Consider the following 20,225-nt stretch of genomic DNA (forward strand, 5'->3'; position numbering starts at 1 on the left):
CGAGGAGGATATGCTGTAAACGCATTTAACGGGGAGTGCATCGCGAACTGATACCAGAAGCTGAGCTTTAATAGAAAGGCTGCGAGTCCAAGAGAGACTCAGCTAGGAAAGGTGTGAACACTTTGCTCCATGGCTAACAATGGTTAATTTTAACAGCCTGGCCTAGAGAGTACATTATAGTTTTTCAATGTTGGTCCATGGGACCACCCAACGCTCCTATGTTTTAGATGCCCTGCTAGAGTTCAGAACTTCTCAAGCATTGAATGGCTCTCACATTAATAGGGGTAACAGAAAGATCTAACTTCTGACACGCGAGAATCAAAGCTTCTAGGAAAGGACTGTTAGGGTTTAAGGGACATCACTGCTCCTGGGGCTTGGGACAACATTGGATATGCATAGTAAATTGTTTTGGCCAGTAAATCACATCTACAAATGTGTGAATCCTATCAATGGGTGATTTAATTTCTCCGGGTTCTGTCCCCTGTAGTGTGCTTTAAAATATTGACCGTAGTTCTGTTAGTGTAATCCCCCCCCCCCCCATGATTTAAAAACATGCAATTGCATTGTGGAATGTAAGGCTTGTTTCTCAGTGGATGCTGGTTTTTTGTGCATTTGATATTAGAGGCTAAATTAATTCCAAAATCCACTGAGCCACAAAGAGGGTAGGAATGTTTAACATACATAAACTGATATGATAGAACATTTTACTCTATATATGATCTATGGAATTTATGCATTCCCACAAAACCACTGCCATCTAGCGTTCCTATCAGACCCCTTAACATTCATGGCCACCTCACTCGGAAAACTTAGTATAGCATCAGACATCAAGTATTTTAAAGAGACTAATACACAGCACAACAAGTATTTTTTAAGGGATGGAATACACATTAAAATCGGATGTCATAGGTCACAATTCCCCATGCCATGGCTGTAGATTTGATGGGACGTTTAAGTTGTGACGATCAGAATCGGAAATTAATGTATCATCCCTGTGCATAGCATTCATATGTTACATGTCAAAGTTACAGAATACCACTAATTCTACAGGCTTCTGTCAAATTTGCTTGATATAAACCTCCAACCTCGGAATGGTGATGAGCCTGCTCTCAAGAACGTGCTTAGCTATGTTTAATGTCTTTTAGTATCTCAAACGCAAGCTAATCTTCAGAGAAGCCCTCAACGTAAAATTGGTGCAACAATTTCCTACTTCCATTTTCCTAATTACATCGCGAATGAGACTCATGTATGTTATGTTACCAACATTTGTGGGGAGTGGATGTGGGAAAGGCCACAAAAGGCCATAAAACAAACAAATTAAAATAAAAGACATATCACAGTGTCTACAATTCTAATTTCTTTTTACAAGGGCTAACTTCACTGAAGCACTTGGCCTCGAGTTTCGGGCAGTTTAAGGGCTAGAAAGCTGCCCAAAGCTAGTGCTGCGGAGGCCAACAAGATGGGTACCGCGTTGGCCACTCCAACAAAAGATGTGAAAATGCTTATTCCAAGGACAGCAGCCAGTTTGCAAAGGGCATTCAGGAACCCAAAGGCTGTTGTTCTGTAATAAAAGAAATGAAAAAGACAGATACATTAGGAAATGTGAGGACACATAAGAATACTTCTGGAATACAAATGCTGTGATGCCCGTATAATATGCAACTGCGCAAATCACGATCAAACATCAGGTTTTCTAAACCCAGCCAAGAGTTAGGATATGGTTATACATTGAGGACAGCATATGGGAAAAGCTTGTAAACGGCGCTGAAGCTCCACTGCCTGATAGCGCACGAGATGTGCAGAATTAGCAGATGTCTAATCAATTTGAAGCTCCTCTGTAGCCGGAAAATCTCTACTTTAAAACACCCTTCACAACTTGTCAGAATCAAACGTTATTGTTGCAGGGACCAGTGGCCCGAGCCCAATGCTGCCTCATCCCAACTTGAAAGAATGGAGATTGTCTAGAGCAGGAAACCAAGCTGACTGTTCCCTTGTATGACCTGTACAAACGGAAGGCTCAAATATATCATTTCTGTTTTATTTATAAGGCACACGTCAAAGTTCTTTAGAAGCATCTTCTGAGCACTAATATGAAAGAGTCACTTTCCTAAACTTTCTATAAAAATCCTTAAATTTCTTATGGTCCCTAACCCATGTTTCTGAGCAGAAAACCAAGCATGGCCAAGTTTTGTGTGTTTTACCAATAACTACTGTGGCGAAAAGGATTGCTATAATGTATGACGGACCCTGTAAAAACTGGATTGATGTTTGTGATCATGTGTATATCATGGAATTGCTTGTACCTTTTGTCAGAAGGGTAGAGTTCCACTGTCAGGACATCCAGAGCGTTCCACGATGCAATGCTGACTCCCCCAAAGAGGCAGAGTAAGGCAATCATAGCCGACTCGCTGTTCCCAAAGAACAGGAAGAAGCAGCTGATACACGACATGACACTGGATCCAGCTGAAGGACCAAACATTGTAGTTATTGTTCATAAGTGCAATTTCCAATTGGTTAGACAGACAGTGGATTACCTATTACTAGACATGTACAAATGGGCCAAAAACAACGAAGAAATTTTTTTCAGGTTTTGGCTCCTTCATTTTCGGACAACAAATTCCGTTTCTTGCCCATGTGTTTTTGAAGTTCACACAAGGTTATCTTAGTGGAAAATGGTGGAGCTTCCGGTGACGTTCAGGGCTGAGGACGTCCCCGGAAGCTCCTTTTGTAGGAAGTTTTTCCCTGGAGGTTATGTCTGCAGAGATGCAAACGAAGAAAAAAGAAAGAACAGAGAAGAACAAGAAGATGAAGAACAAAAAGATGAGAGACATGGAAGCGGAGCTGCGAGACACGGGTGGAGCAGAGAAGACAATCAGAGAGTGTGATTGAAAGAGCCTGTGAAAATTCAAAGTCTGTTTCGTGGGGTGGTCTGGCCGCATTTTGGGGGATTTGTACATATTGACAAAATTTTCATGAATGCACAAGTCTACCTATTACTTTCCGCACACACTGGCAGTAAAGTCTTGGTTATCCTTAACAAGGACTAGTTCTGGGCAATGTGACATGCGCGTTTCTTTACTTTACTTAAGAAGTGATAGTGGCATTAGAAGGCATGCTAGAAGAAAAGAGTCTTAAATGTGTCTAAAATGCTGTCGTATTCACAGACCGGACCAAGTACCATTGTACTTTATGTGGTGTAACTTTTAACCCTGTAAGTATAGCAACAGGACCCTTGAAAATCAAGGGAAGTCACAATTCTTTGTATTAAAATATGTTCTAAATAGTCTTTCTGCAGATAGACGTTCTGAAGAACCTCTGAGGTTCTGAAAGCTTATGTGATACTACATTTTTTCCCACATTGGCCCAATAAAAGATATCGCCTTCAACCAACGACTCCAAAATGGAAAATCCGAGATACATCCAAAAAAGTGTAAAGCCAAATAGTGACGTACCCAGCATACGAAGGCGTCCAATTTTGTCCATGAGCAAGGCCGAAACAATGTTTCCCGGTAGAACAGCCAGGGTTCCCAGGAAGCTGACGAAATAGATCATGTAGGCGTTGTTGATATCGTCGCTGAAGTCGAGCTGGCAGCCCTCTTTGCTGTGCAGGAACGTGCTGTTAATTATCTTACTGTTGATAAACTTGTAATCAAACAAGTCTGCAAATTGAGAAAACAAGGGGCTGTCATGACCAGGGCTGCATTTGGTGACTTGTAAACCATTTAAGCAGATGTGTATGAGATGTCAAAATTCCCTGTGTAGAACAGTGGGTATCTGCCAGTAATAGAGAAACACAGACTTTGTCAGCAGATCAGACCCATTTGTCCCGTCTCGTCTGTCCGTTATTTCTACTACGCAGACCTTAATCAGTCGTTGGTCTCGTCTTAGATTCAGGAGACATGTGCCTGTCCCATGCATGTTTAAATCCCCTCATTGTATTAACCTCCAAACAGAGCTTGTAATATGGGTCACATCTAAAGAGAATCTAATCAGTAGTATGCTCCATTTATCACAAACCCTATTAAAATCTAGAATATGGAGAGAAATATAAAAAAAGCCTTGTACCATAGAAAACTTCTGCTAGAACCAGGCCACAATTACAATATTAAATAGAGCAATTTACCTGTGTTGTAGAACAGCGTTGAAATGAAGGTGCAGTTCTTAAAGAAGGTGTTGCTGGAGGTAACATCTTCAAAATAACAATCAGTAAACATTGAGTCTTCAAAAGTGACAGACTTCATCTTGAGACGCATGAATCTGCCCAGAGGAGAGACATAGTCTTCAACGATTGAATCCATGGCAAATCATCAATCTCTTACTGTGCATGATGGTGAGATTAACAGGGGGACAAATCTGGCAGCTGCACTCTGTCAGCCTGTTCTTGGCTCCAAAAGCAAGTCAATTGGTAGCACTGTTGTCATAAGGCCATATCTCATTTCATAGCATAAATATTACACACGCAACAACTAACTCAAGAACTCCACCATCAATATTTTATATCAGATTTCAAACCTTACTAGTTCCTTGGTCTTATATTCAGGATAGCTCTATGTCAATTCTATGCACTTCTCCTCGAAGACTATTCCATTTATCCACCAACTCTTGACTTCTTGCTCCAGATCTTTTTTCATTTCAGCTTTCATCTACACCTGCGTTCTTTTAATTGGAACTTTTTTAAAGTTCATGATCTGTACTATGGAACACACCCCCCCCCTTGCTGCTAGGTTTGCACTCGGCACGTGTTTAGAAGTAAGTCTGTGGTCTTACTTGTCATTGCGGTATTCTCCGTTTTTGTGGACTTGATTTTCAAGCGTAAAGTTGAAGTTGAAATTCACCATTTTCTCGCCTGTGAAATACTTGGTGCGAGAGGCGTAATCAATGTTCTGCAAATGTTTGATCATGTCTGGGAACCAAACCGTCAACCCGTAATAACTGAGGCAAGAGGAAAGAAAGAGAAAAAAAGCACACAGAGGGTAAAGAAACCTTTACTGATGTTTTGCACTGCATTTATCAATAATCAGATCCAGCTAGTGGTCCGCATGTTGACATTGTGGTGTACGACTGGTGTTAGGAAAATATATCAGGTGACCAGTAGGAGGCAAGAGTGGGCTAGAAACACATAAGCACCATCGGAAGGTGATCTTCTGGAACCCCCATGTTCTTATACATACATGTCACTGGGAGGCAGTCATTTTGGTACACTTCTGAAGCAAGAGGCCATATTAACTGCTGTACACCCTTCTCCAATGCTTAGATAGAGACCCTTTTGATGGAAAACAGATACCAAAAAGAGTAGGACCTCTTTGCCTGTTTGACCAGATCTAGAATCCACCACCATCCACACCAGGGCCAGCCCTAGGGTTTCAAAAAACCCAGGTGAAACATAGTAACATAGTAATTTAGGTTGAAAAGAAAGACACACGCCCATCAAGGTCAACCTCGCTGGTCCCGAAGAGGCAAAAACCCCACTTTGAAGAGATATCCAATGGTGACTCCAAAATGATTTTCGATTTCTCACTGGATCAACAAACTATAACCAATCATGTCCTTATAACCCCTTAGATCCCTGGATATTCTACTTTACTAAGAAGGTGCATCAATATTTAATTGAAGTACTTCAAAGCAATGGGTTTTTTTTGTGTAACCCTTTTCACTTTTTACATCTCTTTTATTGCCACGAATTTAGGAAGAATATATCCGGTTATCATGCATATCCTGATAACAGGACGTCACTATGACTGCTCTCATGGTATATACACAACGTGTCTTTCTAAGAGATATACGTATTGCTTTTTCTAATCTCTAAACACTATTAGATGGGTTTTATTTTGTGTATAGAATTGTAAAATGTGACAGGTCGTCTAATATATAGGCCTGTATTTTTTTCAATATAGCCTCCTTTGTTGTGCCTGTAAAATGCATCACGCAAAGACTTTCAATTATTTACTCTTCAAACATCTATTCACATTATTGGTCCCAGCGTCGCCCGCAAGGCGATATAACTTCATTAGCTAGTGATCGCTGCAGTTTTTAATGTGCATCTAAGGAACGGGAACCGGTAAGTGGGAATAAGGCGTTTTAATTACCTCGCTGACAGTTTGAATTAACAGCTATTTGGGGGAATCAATTTAGAAGCCTCAATCTTGATTAGAACATGCAGACATTACTCGGCGCTCATGGCAGACCGGCATCTAACCAGCGTTTTCTTTAGCTGTGAAACGCTCAATCGGCCCTATGGAAAATCAGCATCCTAATCAAGGATGCTTCTAAAAATCCACACATTTTTTTAATTTAAAAATTCCAATTTCAAAACTGCTCAGAGACCACAGTGTTCAATCTTTATAGCGTGTCTTTACAATTTGCAGTCAAATTGTAATGGATTAAAATGCAATGGGGAAGAAAATATGATTTACTAATGTCTTTTTGTAGACTACAGCGTGAACTGTCCAAGTGCCGTGTGGTTGATCAATGTTAATAAATCTGTATGGGATTTGTGCTTTCAAAAGACCAACGCGTTTTAATCTTTTCGCTTTGACAGCTACAAGTTTTTTTTTTTTTTAAATGATCTGTTTCTTCTGTTAAACAATCATTGGAACAATTAAGTAAAGAGATTCATTTATTCTCCCCCTGAGGCTTGGTTCTTTGCCATCTGGGAAGTTGTGATAAGACACTGTCCTTTTTTTTCCGTAGTATTTGATCTGTGAAAAAATCACAAGCCTGTAATGCTCAGAAGTGTCAGAAAAACGTTCAAAACCTCACGCTTCTCAATCCATATGCCATCAATTGAGTTCATCTAGAGTAGTCCCAATCCCAGTCCCAAAACTGGCTTTACCAGTTCTAGAGTAGACATGTAATTAAAGCCCCACTATCCATCTCACTAGTTCTAGAGTAATCCTCTACCTAATCTAGCTAAGGCTAGTTTCCTAACCAAGGTCTCACCACTCACTTTGTTATCTCTCCAATGTAAATCACATCACACATTTTAATAGCTCCAGTCTAATCTCTCACCAATAAGAGTTCCACCGCTCATTTTACTGGTTCCAGATCAGTAACATCGCCATCCTGTATCCCATCTCTCATCTCTCATCCAACTATATCTGGTATCGTCATTGTCCAGACTTGGAGCCACCAGATTCCAACTCGAGCCTCAACACTCCTCTTACTATTTCTAGTGGAAGGTTAGGCTAAATAATTCTGCATTAACACCTAGGCTGGATACCAAGAAAAGACAGGAGGTCCACACGAGTAATCTAGATCACTTCTTGAAACTTCCCAAATTAAGAAAATTGTTCTTCTAAGTAAAAATACCTTCACTGAGATATCTCATGAAATTCTGGTTGCTGTTCATAGACACTATTTCTCACCCAGCGTTGTCTTAATTCAGCACACCATACATTTGCGACTACTGATTGTCTTGTCTTATTTCCCCTTGTGAGCATCCACTAAAACAATAATTAAATTTGTTTTAAAATGACATGTAATATTCTATGCATTGGGCAAATCATACGCTGTTGTGTTTTTTTTCAAAACAATTTCTTTATATCAGTTTGTAATTCCTGGCAGAGAGGAAGGAAATGCGTGCGCTCCAGATAAGGTGTTGTCAAGATTAATTAAAGGCAAAGTATCTGAGGGCTGGAGGCGCCTTGCAGGCGTTCTGCCCCAGCGGAATGAAGACACACTTCATGTCACGACTGTTCCACAAAGGCAGACAGATCTGCTGTGGTTACCACAACACCGCAGGTTCAAAGGTTCTGTTGAGATTCTCTTTAAACAGCAAAATAAGATTTAGCACAGGGATAAAAAGCCAACAAAAACTCAACCTACCCTTCCTCAAGATTGCTTTAACCTTGTGATATCAACATATTCGTGTTGACATTGCTATAGAACCTTAGGTTATAGATGATCAAATTGCTTTAGTTTAGAGTGTAGCAATGAGCTGAGCCCAGCAGCTCCCTATAGAGTTAAGATAAATGAAATAAGTACATTTCATAGGTGACTGTTCCTCTTTGCATTCCACTACATTTTACTGTTGCCTTCTTACCTGAATGACATAGTGAACCAAACAGCCATCATCATCAAGGTGATACGCCGATATTCTGGAGCAAAGCACTGGTGGAAGTTAGCCCAGACCTGAAAACACATAAATGGGGAGATGTTGATTGTTAATACAAAATTGTTGCATTAACTAATTGTACTCAATTAGTCCTATAGAAGGACAGTCTCCCGCGGCCCCATGGGTTCCTGAAGTGCTAAGACGCTTGGTTAAGTCACTCTTGCCATCCACAGGGACTGAACTCACAATGCCAATCCAATCCTACCTGTTGTGTTAAGTTGAGAAGTCGTATCATCCAGCGCCGATACCAGGTGCCTGTGTCTGACTGAATCTCAATAAGTTCATCTTCCTGTTTAATGGTCTTTATCTGTGTCACCTAGAATTAAAAAACGCAACACTGTATTACCTGCTAGGACTCTCTGGTTCAGGAAAGGGTGCTCAGTTTGCTCGATAAAGATGTTAATATTAAAGACAAATGGAATCAGCCTTGGGCTGATCCTGCCAGCAGCTGAGCTGAGCTGTGCATTAAGAGTAATCCAATTGTAATCTCCAGTTCTGCTCCTTAGGTCGGGAGCAAAAGTTACATCTCAGACTCACGTATCAGATGTATTTCATTGCTTCATTCAGGACTAAGATAATGTGGAATGCATGCGTTTATAGGTGTTTGAATGGAAGTCTCCTTACAGAAAACACTCTCTCTGGGTGGCCTTTGGCCCTCATGTTGGTATCATGAACTTGCTTCAGCACCATCCAAGCTTCGTCGTGTTTCCCATTCTGGAAAAGGAAGATTTAAAGATGGATTTATTACACAAATGAAGACTTCATACAACTATATGCCAGCAGCAACACGTGAGGGAAGCCAGATTGTCATCCCAGTGCATTAGTAGTTTTGTTCTCTTATGTGCTTCTAAGTTCCTGATTCCAAAAAAGACACAAAAGTTCCAATGTTCCAAAGCATTCTTATTTGTAGATTCCCTTCCCTGTGAAACTTTTCTCCAAATGCTAAGTTATGTGCACAAAGAGATCGTGTAAAGGTCTGTGATGTGAACGGACCTTGTAGACAGTTAATAATCTTTGTAATGGGACTTGGAGACTGCAGGATGTATTCCCAAAGCTATATTTTTCTAGGTACCCCACGGTTTTGCTCATACTTTTTTGGCCATGAGAAGGACTAAATGTTTGTTGGGGTTTTTTTTATTGAAAATATTATATATTTTCATATAGAAAATGCCAGATGCCATCTTACCTCCAAGTAAAAACGAGGACTTTCAGGCATAGTCGTGAGAGCCCCAATGGCAAACACGGAAGGGAATGCGCACACTAACACAAACACCCGCCAGCTATGGAACTGGTATGCAGAACCCATCTGGAAACTCCATCCTGCAAGGAATGCAAAGTGTAATTGGTCAAAATGTACCGTAGAGCAGAGGAAAAATAATGAAGGAATAACAGGACCCATATATATGGATGTCCTAATAGCTCGACAATTCATATAACGTGATATGAGTGAAGAATATCTGAGGCTTCACGCACTAACTTATTTATGAAAATAATTCTTTCACTCTCACTATTTTCTTTTGGTCATAGAAAACAAGGTCGGATACTTCATTTATACATCAAGATACAGGGAGTAAAAATATAAATAAAATATTTGTGATTAATAAAGCTATTTTTGTCTTTGGAACCTTTGCAGACCATAAAGGTCTAATGCCAACTCATCTGTTCCCACTCCTTACCATAATGAGGAATGATGGCCCAAGCCATCGCCGAAGCATAGATTCCCCCGATCATCCAGAACATGCACAGCCAGCTCAGGTGCTCTCCTCGCTTTTCCTGAGCCAGAAACTCAGAGAAATACGAGAACACGATAGGAATTGATCCTCCGATTCTAGGATGAAGACAATGAGACACAGAATTACTGGCCAGGAAGAGCCTGCATGACATCGGCATGTGGGAGACTGGTGGGGACATAACATGTCCTGGGACATGCAATTAAGAAATGGATATAGAGAGGTAGGGAGATGGACAGGAGATGGACAGGAAACTAAAGGCAAGTCTCTCTGTGCTGGCAAAGTGGTTGGGACACTGGACATAAAGTGGGTGATGCATAATTTCATCACTATGCCACCCGTGTATATAGGCAGAGATGTGCCATGACTGGACAAGAGGTAGGTGCCCCAATGGTCAAAAGGCAAAACGTTGCCAAACATGCACAAAGGAGACATTGAATCAGCTAAGCTAATAATTGAATGGATTTGTACACACATTGTTGGATAAGAAATACTCACCCAACTCCAGAAAGAAGTCTGCAGAACAAGAAGGTTCCATATCCTTGGACAAACGAGGAGAAGAAGGCAAACACACTGTTTACGGAGAGCGCCATTAGCAGACATTGCTTGCGCCCAAGGCGATCAGCCAGTCCCCCCCACAGGAATGCACCAACCATCATCCCAAGGTACACAATGAGGCCTGCAAAAAGAGTATGAGAGTCATCTTTCCAAATGCAGAAGAATCTGTAATATACAGCTTCATAGGGATGTATGTTCAACAATGCAATGGATCTTAGGATATTAAATGAGTTTCTTTTCTTTGTCATCTAATTAATCCTCCCTTTCTTGGCAGACCACTCTTTGCAGAGTCCTGCACCGGTTCTAGAACAAATTAGAACATTTTAAAACCTATGTAGCAACCAGCTAAACATTCGCAAATCATTTTGACATAACACAGTCCCTTTAACAGAAGCAAAAGTAAGAGTCCTGACCTAACATAGCATCTGCTACCAGATAAGACCCATTCGGACCTTCTAGTCGGCCTGTTTTTCCTGCTTTAAAGACTCAAACCTATCCCATGCATGTTTAAACCCCCTCACTAGATTAATCTCTGCCACTTCTGCTGGGAGGTTGTGTCACTTATGTACCACCCTGTCAATAAAGTAAAACTTTCTTACTTTACATCTATATATCTGTATGAATTTTAAACTGGGGCACCATTTATATCATTATAATTATAATTATTATTATAAAGCAGTTCTAATGTTACGTAGTATGTTCCAGTGATAAATACGTTTTGTGTGGGAGGCAGGGGGGTATTCCATATTCCAGACTTTGCCTAGTGTGCCTGTGGGCCAGCCATAGAAAGTAGGGAGGCAGGATAACATATAACTTCCATAATGTATTCTGGCTTTCACAAGCCACAGTCTGGGAGTCATGAGAGTAGAAGTTCAGCAACAGTTTGAGACTCCCCAACTAAGCCTACTTGAAATAGTCGTTTCATGTCAAACTCCCATAATTAATACTATGCAGAGTCTGAGGGTCATAGGAGTTGAACTTCTCACACCCTGTAGTGTTAAGCCCCGTTTCCTTGCTTTAGGCCACGCCCACACGGTCCCACCAGTCTGAGCTTGTTAGTTGAGGAGCCCCCAGGACCCTGGATGTTAGGTAAGGGGGGCACTGCCACATGTGGGGGTATTCACTGTATGTAGTATGGGAGGGGGTCTTGTGCAATTACTGGGAGCTGATTAAGTATACAGTCTGGGTACAGGGACATGACTGCAAACAGCTAATGTCGTGACAATGCGGCAATAATGTTCAGCTGCCTTTCGGTGTCCCTTGAAATACTATTTATACCAGTCTTTTTCAGGGTCCTTGCTGACACAAAGGAGATAGATACAACAGGCACAGGGCCTCAGTGCAGGTGGTAATAGTTAATCACCTGCGCTGGGATGTCACTGTATGGTCCTTCTCTGTAATGGGATACATTATGTTTGGGAATGTAAAGAATACCAAGGTTCTGCATTTGTGTGTTTGTTTGGTTGGAATCTCAAAATATTGTTGTTTGCTTTGCTGGTGATAAACACAATATGTAGCAAAGCCAGAGAGCTGAATCATTGAGGAAGCCAATAACGTTTTAAGAAATAAAAAGCATATTAACATTGTAATTATACCTCTGTGTCTTTATCACCCTCCATTGAACCGGGGCTCCACATATCAATATGGGCCCTAAGAAGCTGTCCAGAGGGCAGCCTTCTATAACCTGCTTGGTTGTTGTCTGTATAGTTATGTGCTTGTTGTCTGTATAGTTATGTAGTAGTTGTCTGTATAGTTATGTAGTAGTTGTCTGTATAGTTATGTAGTAGTTGTCTGTATAGTTATGTGCTTTTTGTCTGTATAGTTATGTAGTAGTTGTCTGTATAGTTATGTGCTTTTTGTCTGTATAGTTATGTAGTAGTTGTCTGTATAGTTATGTAGTAGTTGTCTGTATAGTTATGTACTTGTTGTCTGTATAGTTATGTACTTGTTGTCTGTATAGTTATGTGCTTGTTGTCTGTATAGTTATGTACTTGTTGTCTGTATAGTTATGTGCTTGTTGTCTGTATAGTTATGTACTTGTTGTCTGTATAGTTATGTAGTAGTTGTCTGTATAGTTATGTAGTAGTTGTCTGTATAGTTATGTGCTTGTTGTCTGTATAGTTATGTAGTTGTTGTCTGTATGGTTATGTGCTTGTTGTCTGTATAGTTATGTACTTGTTGTCTGTATAGTTATGTAGTAGTTGTCTGTATAGTTATGTAGTAGTTGTCTGTATAGTTATGTACTTGTTGTCTGTATAGTTATGTGCTTGTTGTCTGTATAGTTATGTACTTGTTGTCTGTATAGTTATGTAGTAGTTGTCTGTATAGTTATGTGCTTGTTGTCTGTATAGTTATGTACTTGTTGTCTGTATAGTTATGTGCTTGTTGTCTGTATAGTTATGTACTTGTTGTCTGTATAGTTATGTGCTTGTTGTCTGTATAGTTATGTGCTTGTTGTCTGTATAGTTATGTACTTGTTGTCTGTATAGTTATGTAGTAGTTGTCTGTATAGTTATGTAGTAGTTGTCTGTATAGTTATGTACTTGTTGTCTGTATGGTTATGTGCTTGTTGTCTGTATAGTTATGTACTTGTTGTCTGTATAGTTATGTAGTAGTTGTCTGTATAGTTATGTACTTGTTGTCTGTATAGTTATGTGCTTGTTGTCTGTATAGTTATGTACTTGTTGTCTGTATAGTTATGTAGTAGTTGTCTGTATAGTTATGTGCTTGTTGTCTGTATAGTTATGTACTTGTTGTCTGTATAGTTATGTGCTTGTTGTCTGTATAGTTATGTGCTTGTTGTCTGTATAGTTATGTGCTTGTTGTCTGTATAGTTATGTGCTTGTTGTCTGTATAGTTATGTGCTTGGTTGTTGTCTGTATAGTTATGTGCTTGTTGTCTGTATAGTTATGTGCTTGTTGTCTGTATAGTTATGTACTTGTTGTCTGTATAGTTATGTGCTTGGTTGTTGTCTGTATAGTTATGTGCTTGTTGTCTGTATAGTTATGTACTTGTTGTCTGTATAGTTATGTGCTTGTTGTCTGTATAGTTATGTAGTAGTTGTATACTACAGTATGTTCAGGAAAAGAGGATAAGCACACGGACCTCTGTCCTAAAGAGCTAGCAATCATCACTTAGTAAACCCAAAATTACTTCATTCACCTTTTCCTTGCAGTAGTATCACCACCTTTATGGGTTAATGCTTTTTAGCGTCAGTGTTAATTTTGAGAAAGCAAAGATGTCAGAGATGCACCCGCAGGGATAATACTCCTGCGCGTTCTCGCTTCGGAAAGCTTTATATTGAGCCGTTAAAAGTAGATCTCTCACTTCTTCTCCGCGGGGGAGCGGACAGACCTGTCTGCAGCTAGCTGTATTTTTATTTCCCAATTGTCAGCGCGTACACTCCGCTTTCCCCATAAGATTTGGCAGTTCAAGCTCCACATGAGCACAGCGCTGTAGGCAGCCTCTGATGCGTGTCTGGTACCCCTGCTAGCATGTGGGCAGAGATGGGTTACAGCTCTGTAGCTCTATAGGTTTTATAACAATTCACTAAATGGGGGGTTGCACTTGGGGGCATAACACAGACTGCTGAAGCCCTTGTGGTGCGGGGGCCCCCAGGCCTTAGGGATCCCCCAACAATTCTTGGTGCAGGAGTGGGCCCTTTGGAAGTCCCCCGATAACCACCTGTTAATGATTGCTGAGCACATCCAAAGTGTTGGTTAACATTATTTCAATAATGTATTTAACATATTTACAGCAACATTGCATTTGTGTGCTCCATCATTTTTACTTGGTGAGGAGCTCCCTTAACACAGCTGGCAGGGGGCCCAGGATTTCATGCCGTGCCACTGGTTTTAGTGTATGCGCGTGGCCCTAAGTGGAGAGGCATGGAGGCTGTTGGGAACGGACACATAAAAGTCAATGGCGTAGACATTGAGAACATGGTGCCTACAGTCCCACAACTGACATATCTTAAATCTGAGGCTTTCTGGCAGCCGTGCATGCACAATTCCCGTATCAGGCACAGTACACGTGCTGGTGACCGAAGCGTGTCAAGACACCAAGCGCTCCTTTTTTCAGCCCCTCTTTTCTGGGAGCTCAGAATATTTGCAGGGTATGGGGGTATCACAGCCCTAAAAGCCCCAATAATGTATATAGTAACAGCAGCTAATGTCTTTAGAAATTCAACTATGTGAATAAAATCACTTATTGTTCTTAGAAACAAAAATAGCGATCAATAGGTCACACTAGTCTTGGCCCCATCAACCCCTCTACCCACAACCCCAAAAACAAGCTTTTTGGCTATTTTGAAATGTTAAGAGGTATCTTTTTCCTACACACGGGATGTGATGGTTGATGGTCCTAATTTAAAGGACCCTTCCTTGGGACATGGCTGTAATATACCGATTATTAGCTACAGCTGCTTTTTGGGATTAAAAAAACCCCAACTCACTGATAAATATTATATTTCATTCATGCCGTCTGAGAAAAAAAAAAACAACACATCAATATTTGCTACAAAACAGAAATCCCACTGGAGAATTTCAGCATGAATATGTAATGAGGACTAAATAGAAACCCTGAAGGCAATTTGTAGAATACATGTTTGTAAAAAATAAAAATTAACCAGCTCTTTTCCGGAAGGAATGTGCTGCCCTAGCTTTGGCAGAGTTGTAGGCCCTTTTGGAGTCGGGAAGGGGGGTTAAACGTGGATTTTCTGTTTTTGCCCCCTCCCTCGGCTCTGAGTCAGCATCAGCAGCGGGCGGCCTGCGGAGCGTGCAATTTATTCTGATTGATTTGTTGCGATGTGATCCCTTAGCCCTGCTGAATGAGATGGAAGGACTGAATAGCGCCCCATTTAATAGGGTGCGTGGTGAGGGTCTGTAGCAAAAGAAGGGGGTCAACTTGTGTTTTGCCGCAGTGATTGATTACTAATTACAAATGGCAAAATACAGTCATATCAACAATTTTTTTTGCATCCTAGGGAGCTATGTACTCTTCCCAGGTGTTTAACCTTGATGTTTTAGATCCTTTGCGTCTGGTCTTACTTTATCCTAACCATGTTAAGTGGACAAGCTCAAGATCTAGTAGTTGTGCATAAAAATTTCCAGTGTTAAGATGTCTTATATCCATAAGTGATGTATCCTGGCCTAGGATTAATGCAGCAGCCCCAGGTCATACTCCAACACCCAGAAGTGTGGGGTGCGGGCAGTGCTGTCGTGTGATACGCATAGGACAGCACCAAAGTTAAATACATCACTGAGCTCCATAGGAACCAGCATAATGGTCTAATCAGCAATGACATCACTTGGTTGCTATGGTGATAAGACCACTTTTCAAACTTTGCACTTTTTACTAATAAAAAAATTTCACGCAAATTATACATTTTTTCTAAAGCTCCAAAATAGAGTTTAATTAAATCCACAGGTCCCCTACGGTTACCAAATGGTTAATCTGCCACATTTCTTAACATACCAATTTATTTGGATAACGAACCCTAACAGGACGCTTCATCGGTTGCACTAATGACAGGCTTGGAGGGAAGCATTTTGTAGCTGCTCAGACGTTCCCATTGAAATATCCGGAAATCACAGTAATCAGCGCGTCTCGCGCAGCCCGTGTCAGCGGCAGGATACAGCTGAAACACAAAACCCGACGCCACCCCCTAGAAACGTTTCAACGTCTCTTTTTGGAGTCCTAATTACTAAGCGCGTTAATAAAAATGCAGGAAGCCAATGCCTTGGCCAACGTCTGGTCTGCCTGCTCTGTGCCGTCTGAGATGTTTGATTTGGGTTGTTTAGCCCTTAGGCAAGCGGTTGTCATAAATGGAGGACCCGTCCGTCATCTAGATGACCAATGCATCTGTAAAGCAGGTCTGTGTTCTGCCGTAATAACGATGATCTTATATCTCCAATGCAACCTACACAGGGGCATAGAAAACAATTATTCCGCATGGATCATTACTTGTCACTCATGGAGACATTGATGCCCATTCACCCATGCACAAATGTATACATGAATATATACGCAGGCATTTCAATAGGGAGTGGGATGGGGCAAGCCTACATCTTTATTGAGGGTACCAGATACCTGGTGCCTGATACAGCCTCCCAGCACAAGTGGTAGAAGTTAATACAGTGAGGGGAATTTATACATGCATGGGATAGGCATACGGCTCCTGAATCTAAAATGTGATTGATGACCGATAAAGGCTTGAGTCCTTATTAATAGAAGGGAAGTTGGCTGATTTTTCCCATATAGATGGGCTTCGTAGTTTGGCTTCTCCGTCTTGTACGTCTTTCTGTGACCCAGGAAGCGGGCTTTGTGCGCTTTGCTGCAGTCAATATACGAGCACCTGTTTTTCCGCATTATAGGGAAAGGCTCCCAGTAACCCAGGTTTGGTTGGGAGGAAGCTGTGTGTGGCATCCTATCAAAGCTGACCTACTTTTCACAAAGCAACAAATTCAGTCATTTAAATCAGCACACATGGACTGTTTCCCATCCACTCGATTTGCTACGGTTCCTTCTCGTTTGCTAGTCACTTAGATTTCTGTGTGGGCGTGCGGATGGGTTCGCTCTTGCCCGGAGCCTACAGTAACTTTCCAGGCTTTTTGGATAAGCTTCTAGCCATGTGTCCTTGGTTTTTCCACCCTGAAATGTATGTGTGTATATATATATATATATATATAATTTTTATTTATTTATTTTAGTCTATTTGCAAATGTTCATCGTTTTTTCACGAGTTCATTGAATATTTTAGCGGGAGCTAAATGGAAGAAAGCTGAGTTGGGTGGTGTGGCAAAGGACCTCTCCATAAACAAGGTCCACCAGGATGTGGATGTGGATCTCTTGATTTCAAACTGGATTTGTCTTTATATTTCCAGTTTTATTTTCTTCTGATCTTTAACTATAACATTTGGAAGAAATACCAAAACCAGTTCTTTCATCCTGCCCCGGTAACTTGTCTTTACAGCATATAACATTTGCCAGGATGCACCTGACTTGATCTTAATGGCAAGCTGTCATTTTTAGATCAGGAAAATTCTCCATCTACATATCAGTCTGATCTCTCACTTCAGTTCTGGAATGTCCTTTGGGGTCGGATCAGACTGATATGTAGATGGTGATTATTTTTTGCTGTAATGGCATAAGATAGCTAATATTTGAGATGCTCCCAAGCAGGGACACGCTGTAGGGCAGGCTATGAAGCGGCTGTCTGTTCTTGGTGAGCAACTCATCTTTGTTTGGCAATCTCTTGGGGTTCACCACAAGTGTAATGGTGAGTCTAGAAGTGGACCTCCTTGATCTCTTGTGCCTAGAAGGATATCAACTGTATACCACTGATGAAATGTATGTCATGGGTTCTTGGTTTCTTTGTGCAAACAAAATGTGCCTCTGATTTCAGTTGTGGACTGCACTTTTGGGTAGGATCAGGCAGGCAATAGAGTAGCTGTCTGTTCTCGGTGAGCATGTCATATTATTTTTCTACGGCTCTTTTTAAATCTCCCTTATGTACTTGTTATACAGTGGCTTTTATATGGCGAGCACAGCTAAATGTGAATGAATCGCGCATAACCTCTAGGCACAAATTCGGGTCGTCTGGAAGAAGAAGTGTTCTAAAGCTCCGTTCCCTGTTGGATTCTAAGAGATCGATAAACTCTGTAGTTTGTGAAGGAGATTTCTGGCCTCTCGGACATAGAATGCCAGACAGATCAATGAGTGTTTTTACCCTCTCTTCGTACTGAGCTTGCAGGTTTCCCTAGAAGAATCTGAAGGTCATTTGTAAGGGAGAACTTGGAAGGGTTAATTGGTGTGGTCAACGTATTGCCACAGGAAATAGTAACAGAGACTCTGAAGCTTCTCCAGATGTTCTCTCATCAGTAACCCATAAGCTCCAATAGTGCCTGTTTAGGAGGGACAGTCTCTCTTTTGGACCAAAGTCTCTCTTTTTCTTTCTTGATGTCCCTCTTTTGTAGAAGCTAAGAGTGTTTGCTTAGTGTGAGTATCATGTGGTTCTACAGCATATATTATAGGTTCAGCCAAAAGGCCACTTTCAAACATTAGCTACACTTAGTAATAGACACACATAATTCTGTTTGCATCCGAGCCAATTTAATAGATTTACATACCGAGGGAATATACATAGCATATCCTGGCCTAGGCCTAAGGCAGCAGTCCCACTGCTGCAAAATCTGGCGCAGGTTGCCCAAGAGGCCCTTTGTCGATCTCCTGAACCGGCCCATTTACACTATGGAGGTGAGCCGGCTCAGCAGACGCCTTAGAAGGTCCTGTGTGCCTTTAAGGCACTGATTGCCAGGATATGACATCTTTTAATGCAGTGAAGATGCCAACTATGGAGGGGGCTACTGTCCTAGGTTGAGCCTAGGGCAGGGGTCCAGCTTGGCTATACAAAAACATTAAATAACCCAGAAAAAAAGTATTTGTTTTTGAAGATGAGAATAATTTTCATTAATAACTACATTATTTGTCCATTTAGAATTGCCTTAAACAACAAGAATTTGCATATGAATATACTGTTCATTAATGTGGTCTCAGTTTTCAAAAAGCTTTGAATAGAAACTTACCAAGCATGCCTTTGTTGGAGTCTGATAAGCACATGTCTTTCTCTGCGCTGGGCAACACGAACCCCACCACAAAAATCTCCACCCCGTCAGCCATCAAGGCGAGTCCAAGAACAAAGTAGAGTGTCCACTGAAACCGACCGTGTCCACATTCTTGAAGGATCAACTCATATTGTTGGGCAAGCTCCTCCTTGTCTTTTCTCCTTTGCCCTTCCAAATCTTCAAAGTCTTTGAACTCTGTTACTAGCTGCTGGTTATTAACGAGGTTATCACCCTTCATAGAATCAGCCCGAGGGATTCCTTGATATTCTCCCTCGTAGATCTCATCATCTTCGTCGTGACCCTCTGTGGCATCACTTGATGCACCTTCTTCGTCATTAAGTGGGTCACCTCTATAATACCCATCCTGTGGCTGATAGTCATCGTCATCATCTTCTTCAAAACGCGTGTAGGAACGCTTTGTGTACTCATCCTGCACCTTGTCTACACCCCTGCCAACCTTCTTGGCTGCATGCTTCTTAACTTCCTTAGCGATATCCTTAGCCCCTCTTATAAATGCAGTCCGGTCTTTAAATGCTTCATCCATGGTTACTTTTAAAAGATTTATATATTAAAAACAAAATATTAGAATTAGAGTCTTAAACTTTGAGGAAACTATTTTTTTTTTCCAGGTCAGCTAATGCAGGCTTTAGTTTTCTAGAAATAAAAGTGAAGTCTCAGCACTGGTGTAGGCGGACAGCTCCTCTCTGATGCTGCTGGTGATGTACAAGTTTGGAAAACATCCCATTAGCGCCTTGAACAACAAAAGTCAATGTTCAGCGGTTCTGGGACAAATCCTTGTTTTCGAACTTTGCAAGAAGTAAAGGTTCCTCGATACGTTTAGCTCCTAAAAAGGAAAATTTTAGAAAATTTCAGTATGAAACCTTATCTGTCAACATTATAGATCTGTAAGAGTACCAACCAAGAACTTCATTTTGTTAGGTAGTCAGACATTCATAGGCAGTCAATATAAAATTAGAATTAATCCTGCAAGTAAAGCTGTGGCTGTGCGTGTTCCAAGACATGTAAAACAAATATATAATACCTATATATTAATAATCAATGCTATTTAAAACATTTCTGCAAAGGAAACTCAAAAGTTTAAATATTTCTATTAAAGACCTGGAATGAGGTAGGAAAGGATTTTCAAGGGCAGGGAACTGAATACCTCTATGGCCACATGCACAAATGCAAAGAACTATT

The 20,225-nt window shown here is 41.0% G+C and overlaps 1 protein-coding gene across 1 annotated transcript; it reads right to left on the reverse strand.

The window, feature by feature from the left end:
• Positions 1-1,377: 1,377 nt before the first annotated feature.
• LOC149284768 (synaptic vesicle glycoprotein 2A-like) lies at positions 1,378-19,569 on the reverse strand. The gene is made up of 12 exons (XM_089496276.1): positions 18,987-19,569; positions 10,342-10,522; positions 9,790-9,941; positions 9,300-9,433; positions 8,738-8,827; positions 8,319-8,429; positions 8,042-8,130; positions 4,768-4,932; positions 4,124-4,257; positions 3,453-3,659; positions 2,304-2,463; positions 1,378-1,561 (listed from the first exon to the last, which is right to left on the reverse strand). Exons 1-12 carry the CDS (start codon positions 19,567-19,569, stop codon positions 1,378-1,380), a joined length of 2,190 nt encoding a protein of 729 aa, XP_089352402.1.
• Between the last annotated feature and the right edge of the window lie 656 nt (positions 19,570-20,225).

Source organism: Sceloporus occidentalis, unplaced genomic scaffold (genome assembly GCF_023333645.1).
Source record: "Sceloporus occidentalis isolate IW3139 unplaced genomic scaffold, rSceOcc1.0.p SCAF_89, whole genome shotgun sequence".
NCBI classification, from domain to species: Eukaryota; Metazoa; Chordata; class Lepidosauria; order Squamata; family Phrynosomatidae; genus Sceloporus; species Sceloporus occidentalis.

Coding starts and splice junctions, on each gene's coding strand:
- LOC149284768 (XM_089496276.1), bottom strand. CDS start 19,569: ATGGATGAAGCATTTAAAGACCGGACTGCATTTATAAGAGGGGCTAAG. Junction 8,131..8,318: donor TTCTCAACTTAACACAACAG/GTAGGATTGGAT, acceptor ATGTGTTTTCAG/GTCTGGGCTAACTTCCACCA. Junction 4,933..8,041: donor TGGTTCACTATGTCATTCAG/GTAAGAAGGCAA, acceptor CTCTTGCCTCAG/TTATTACGGGTTGACGGTTT.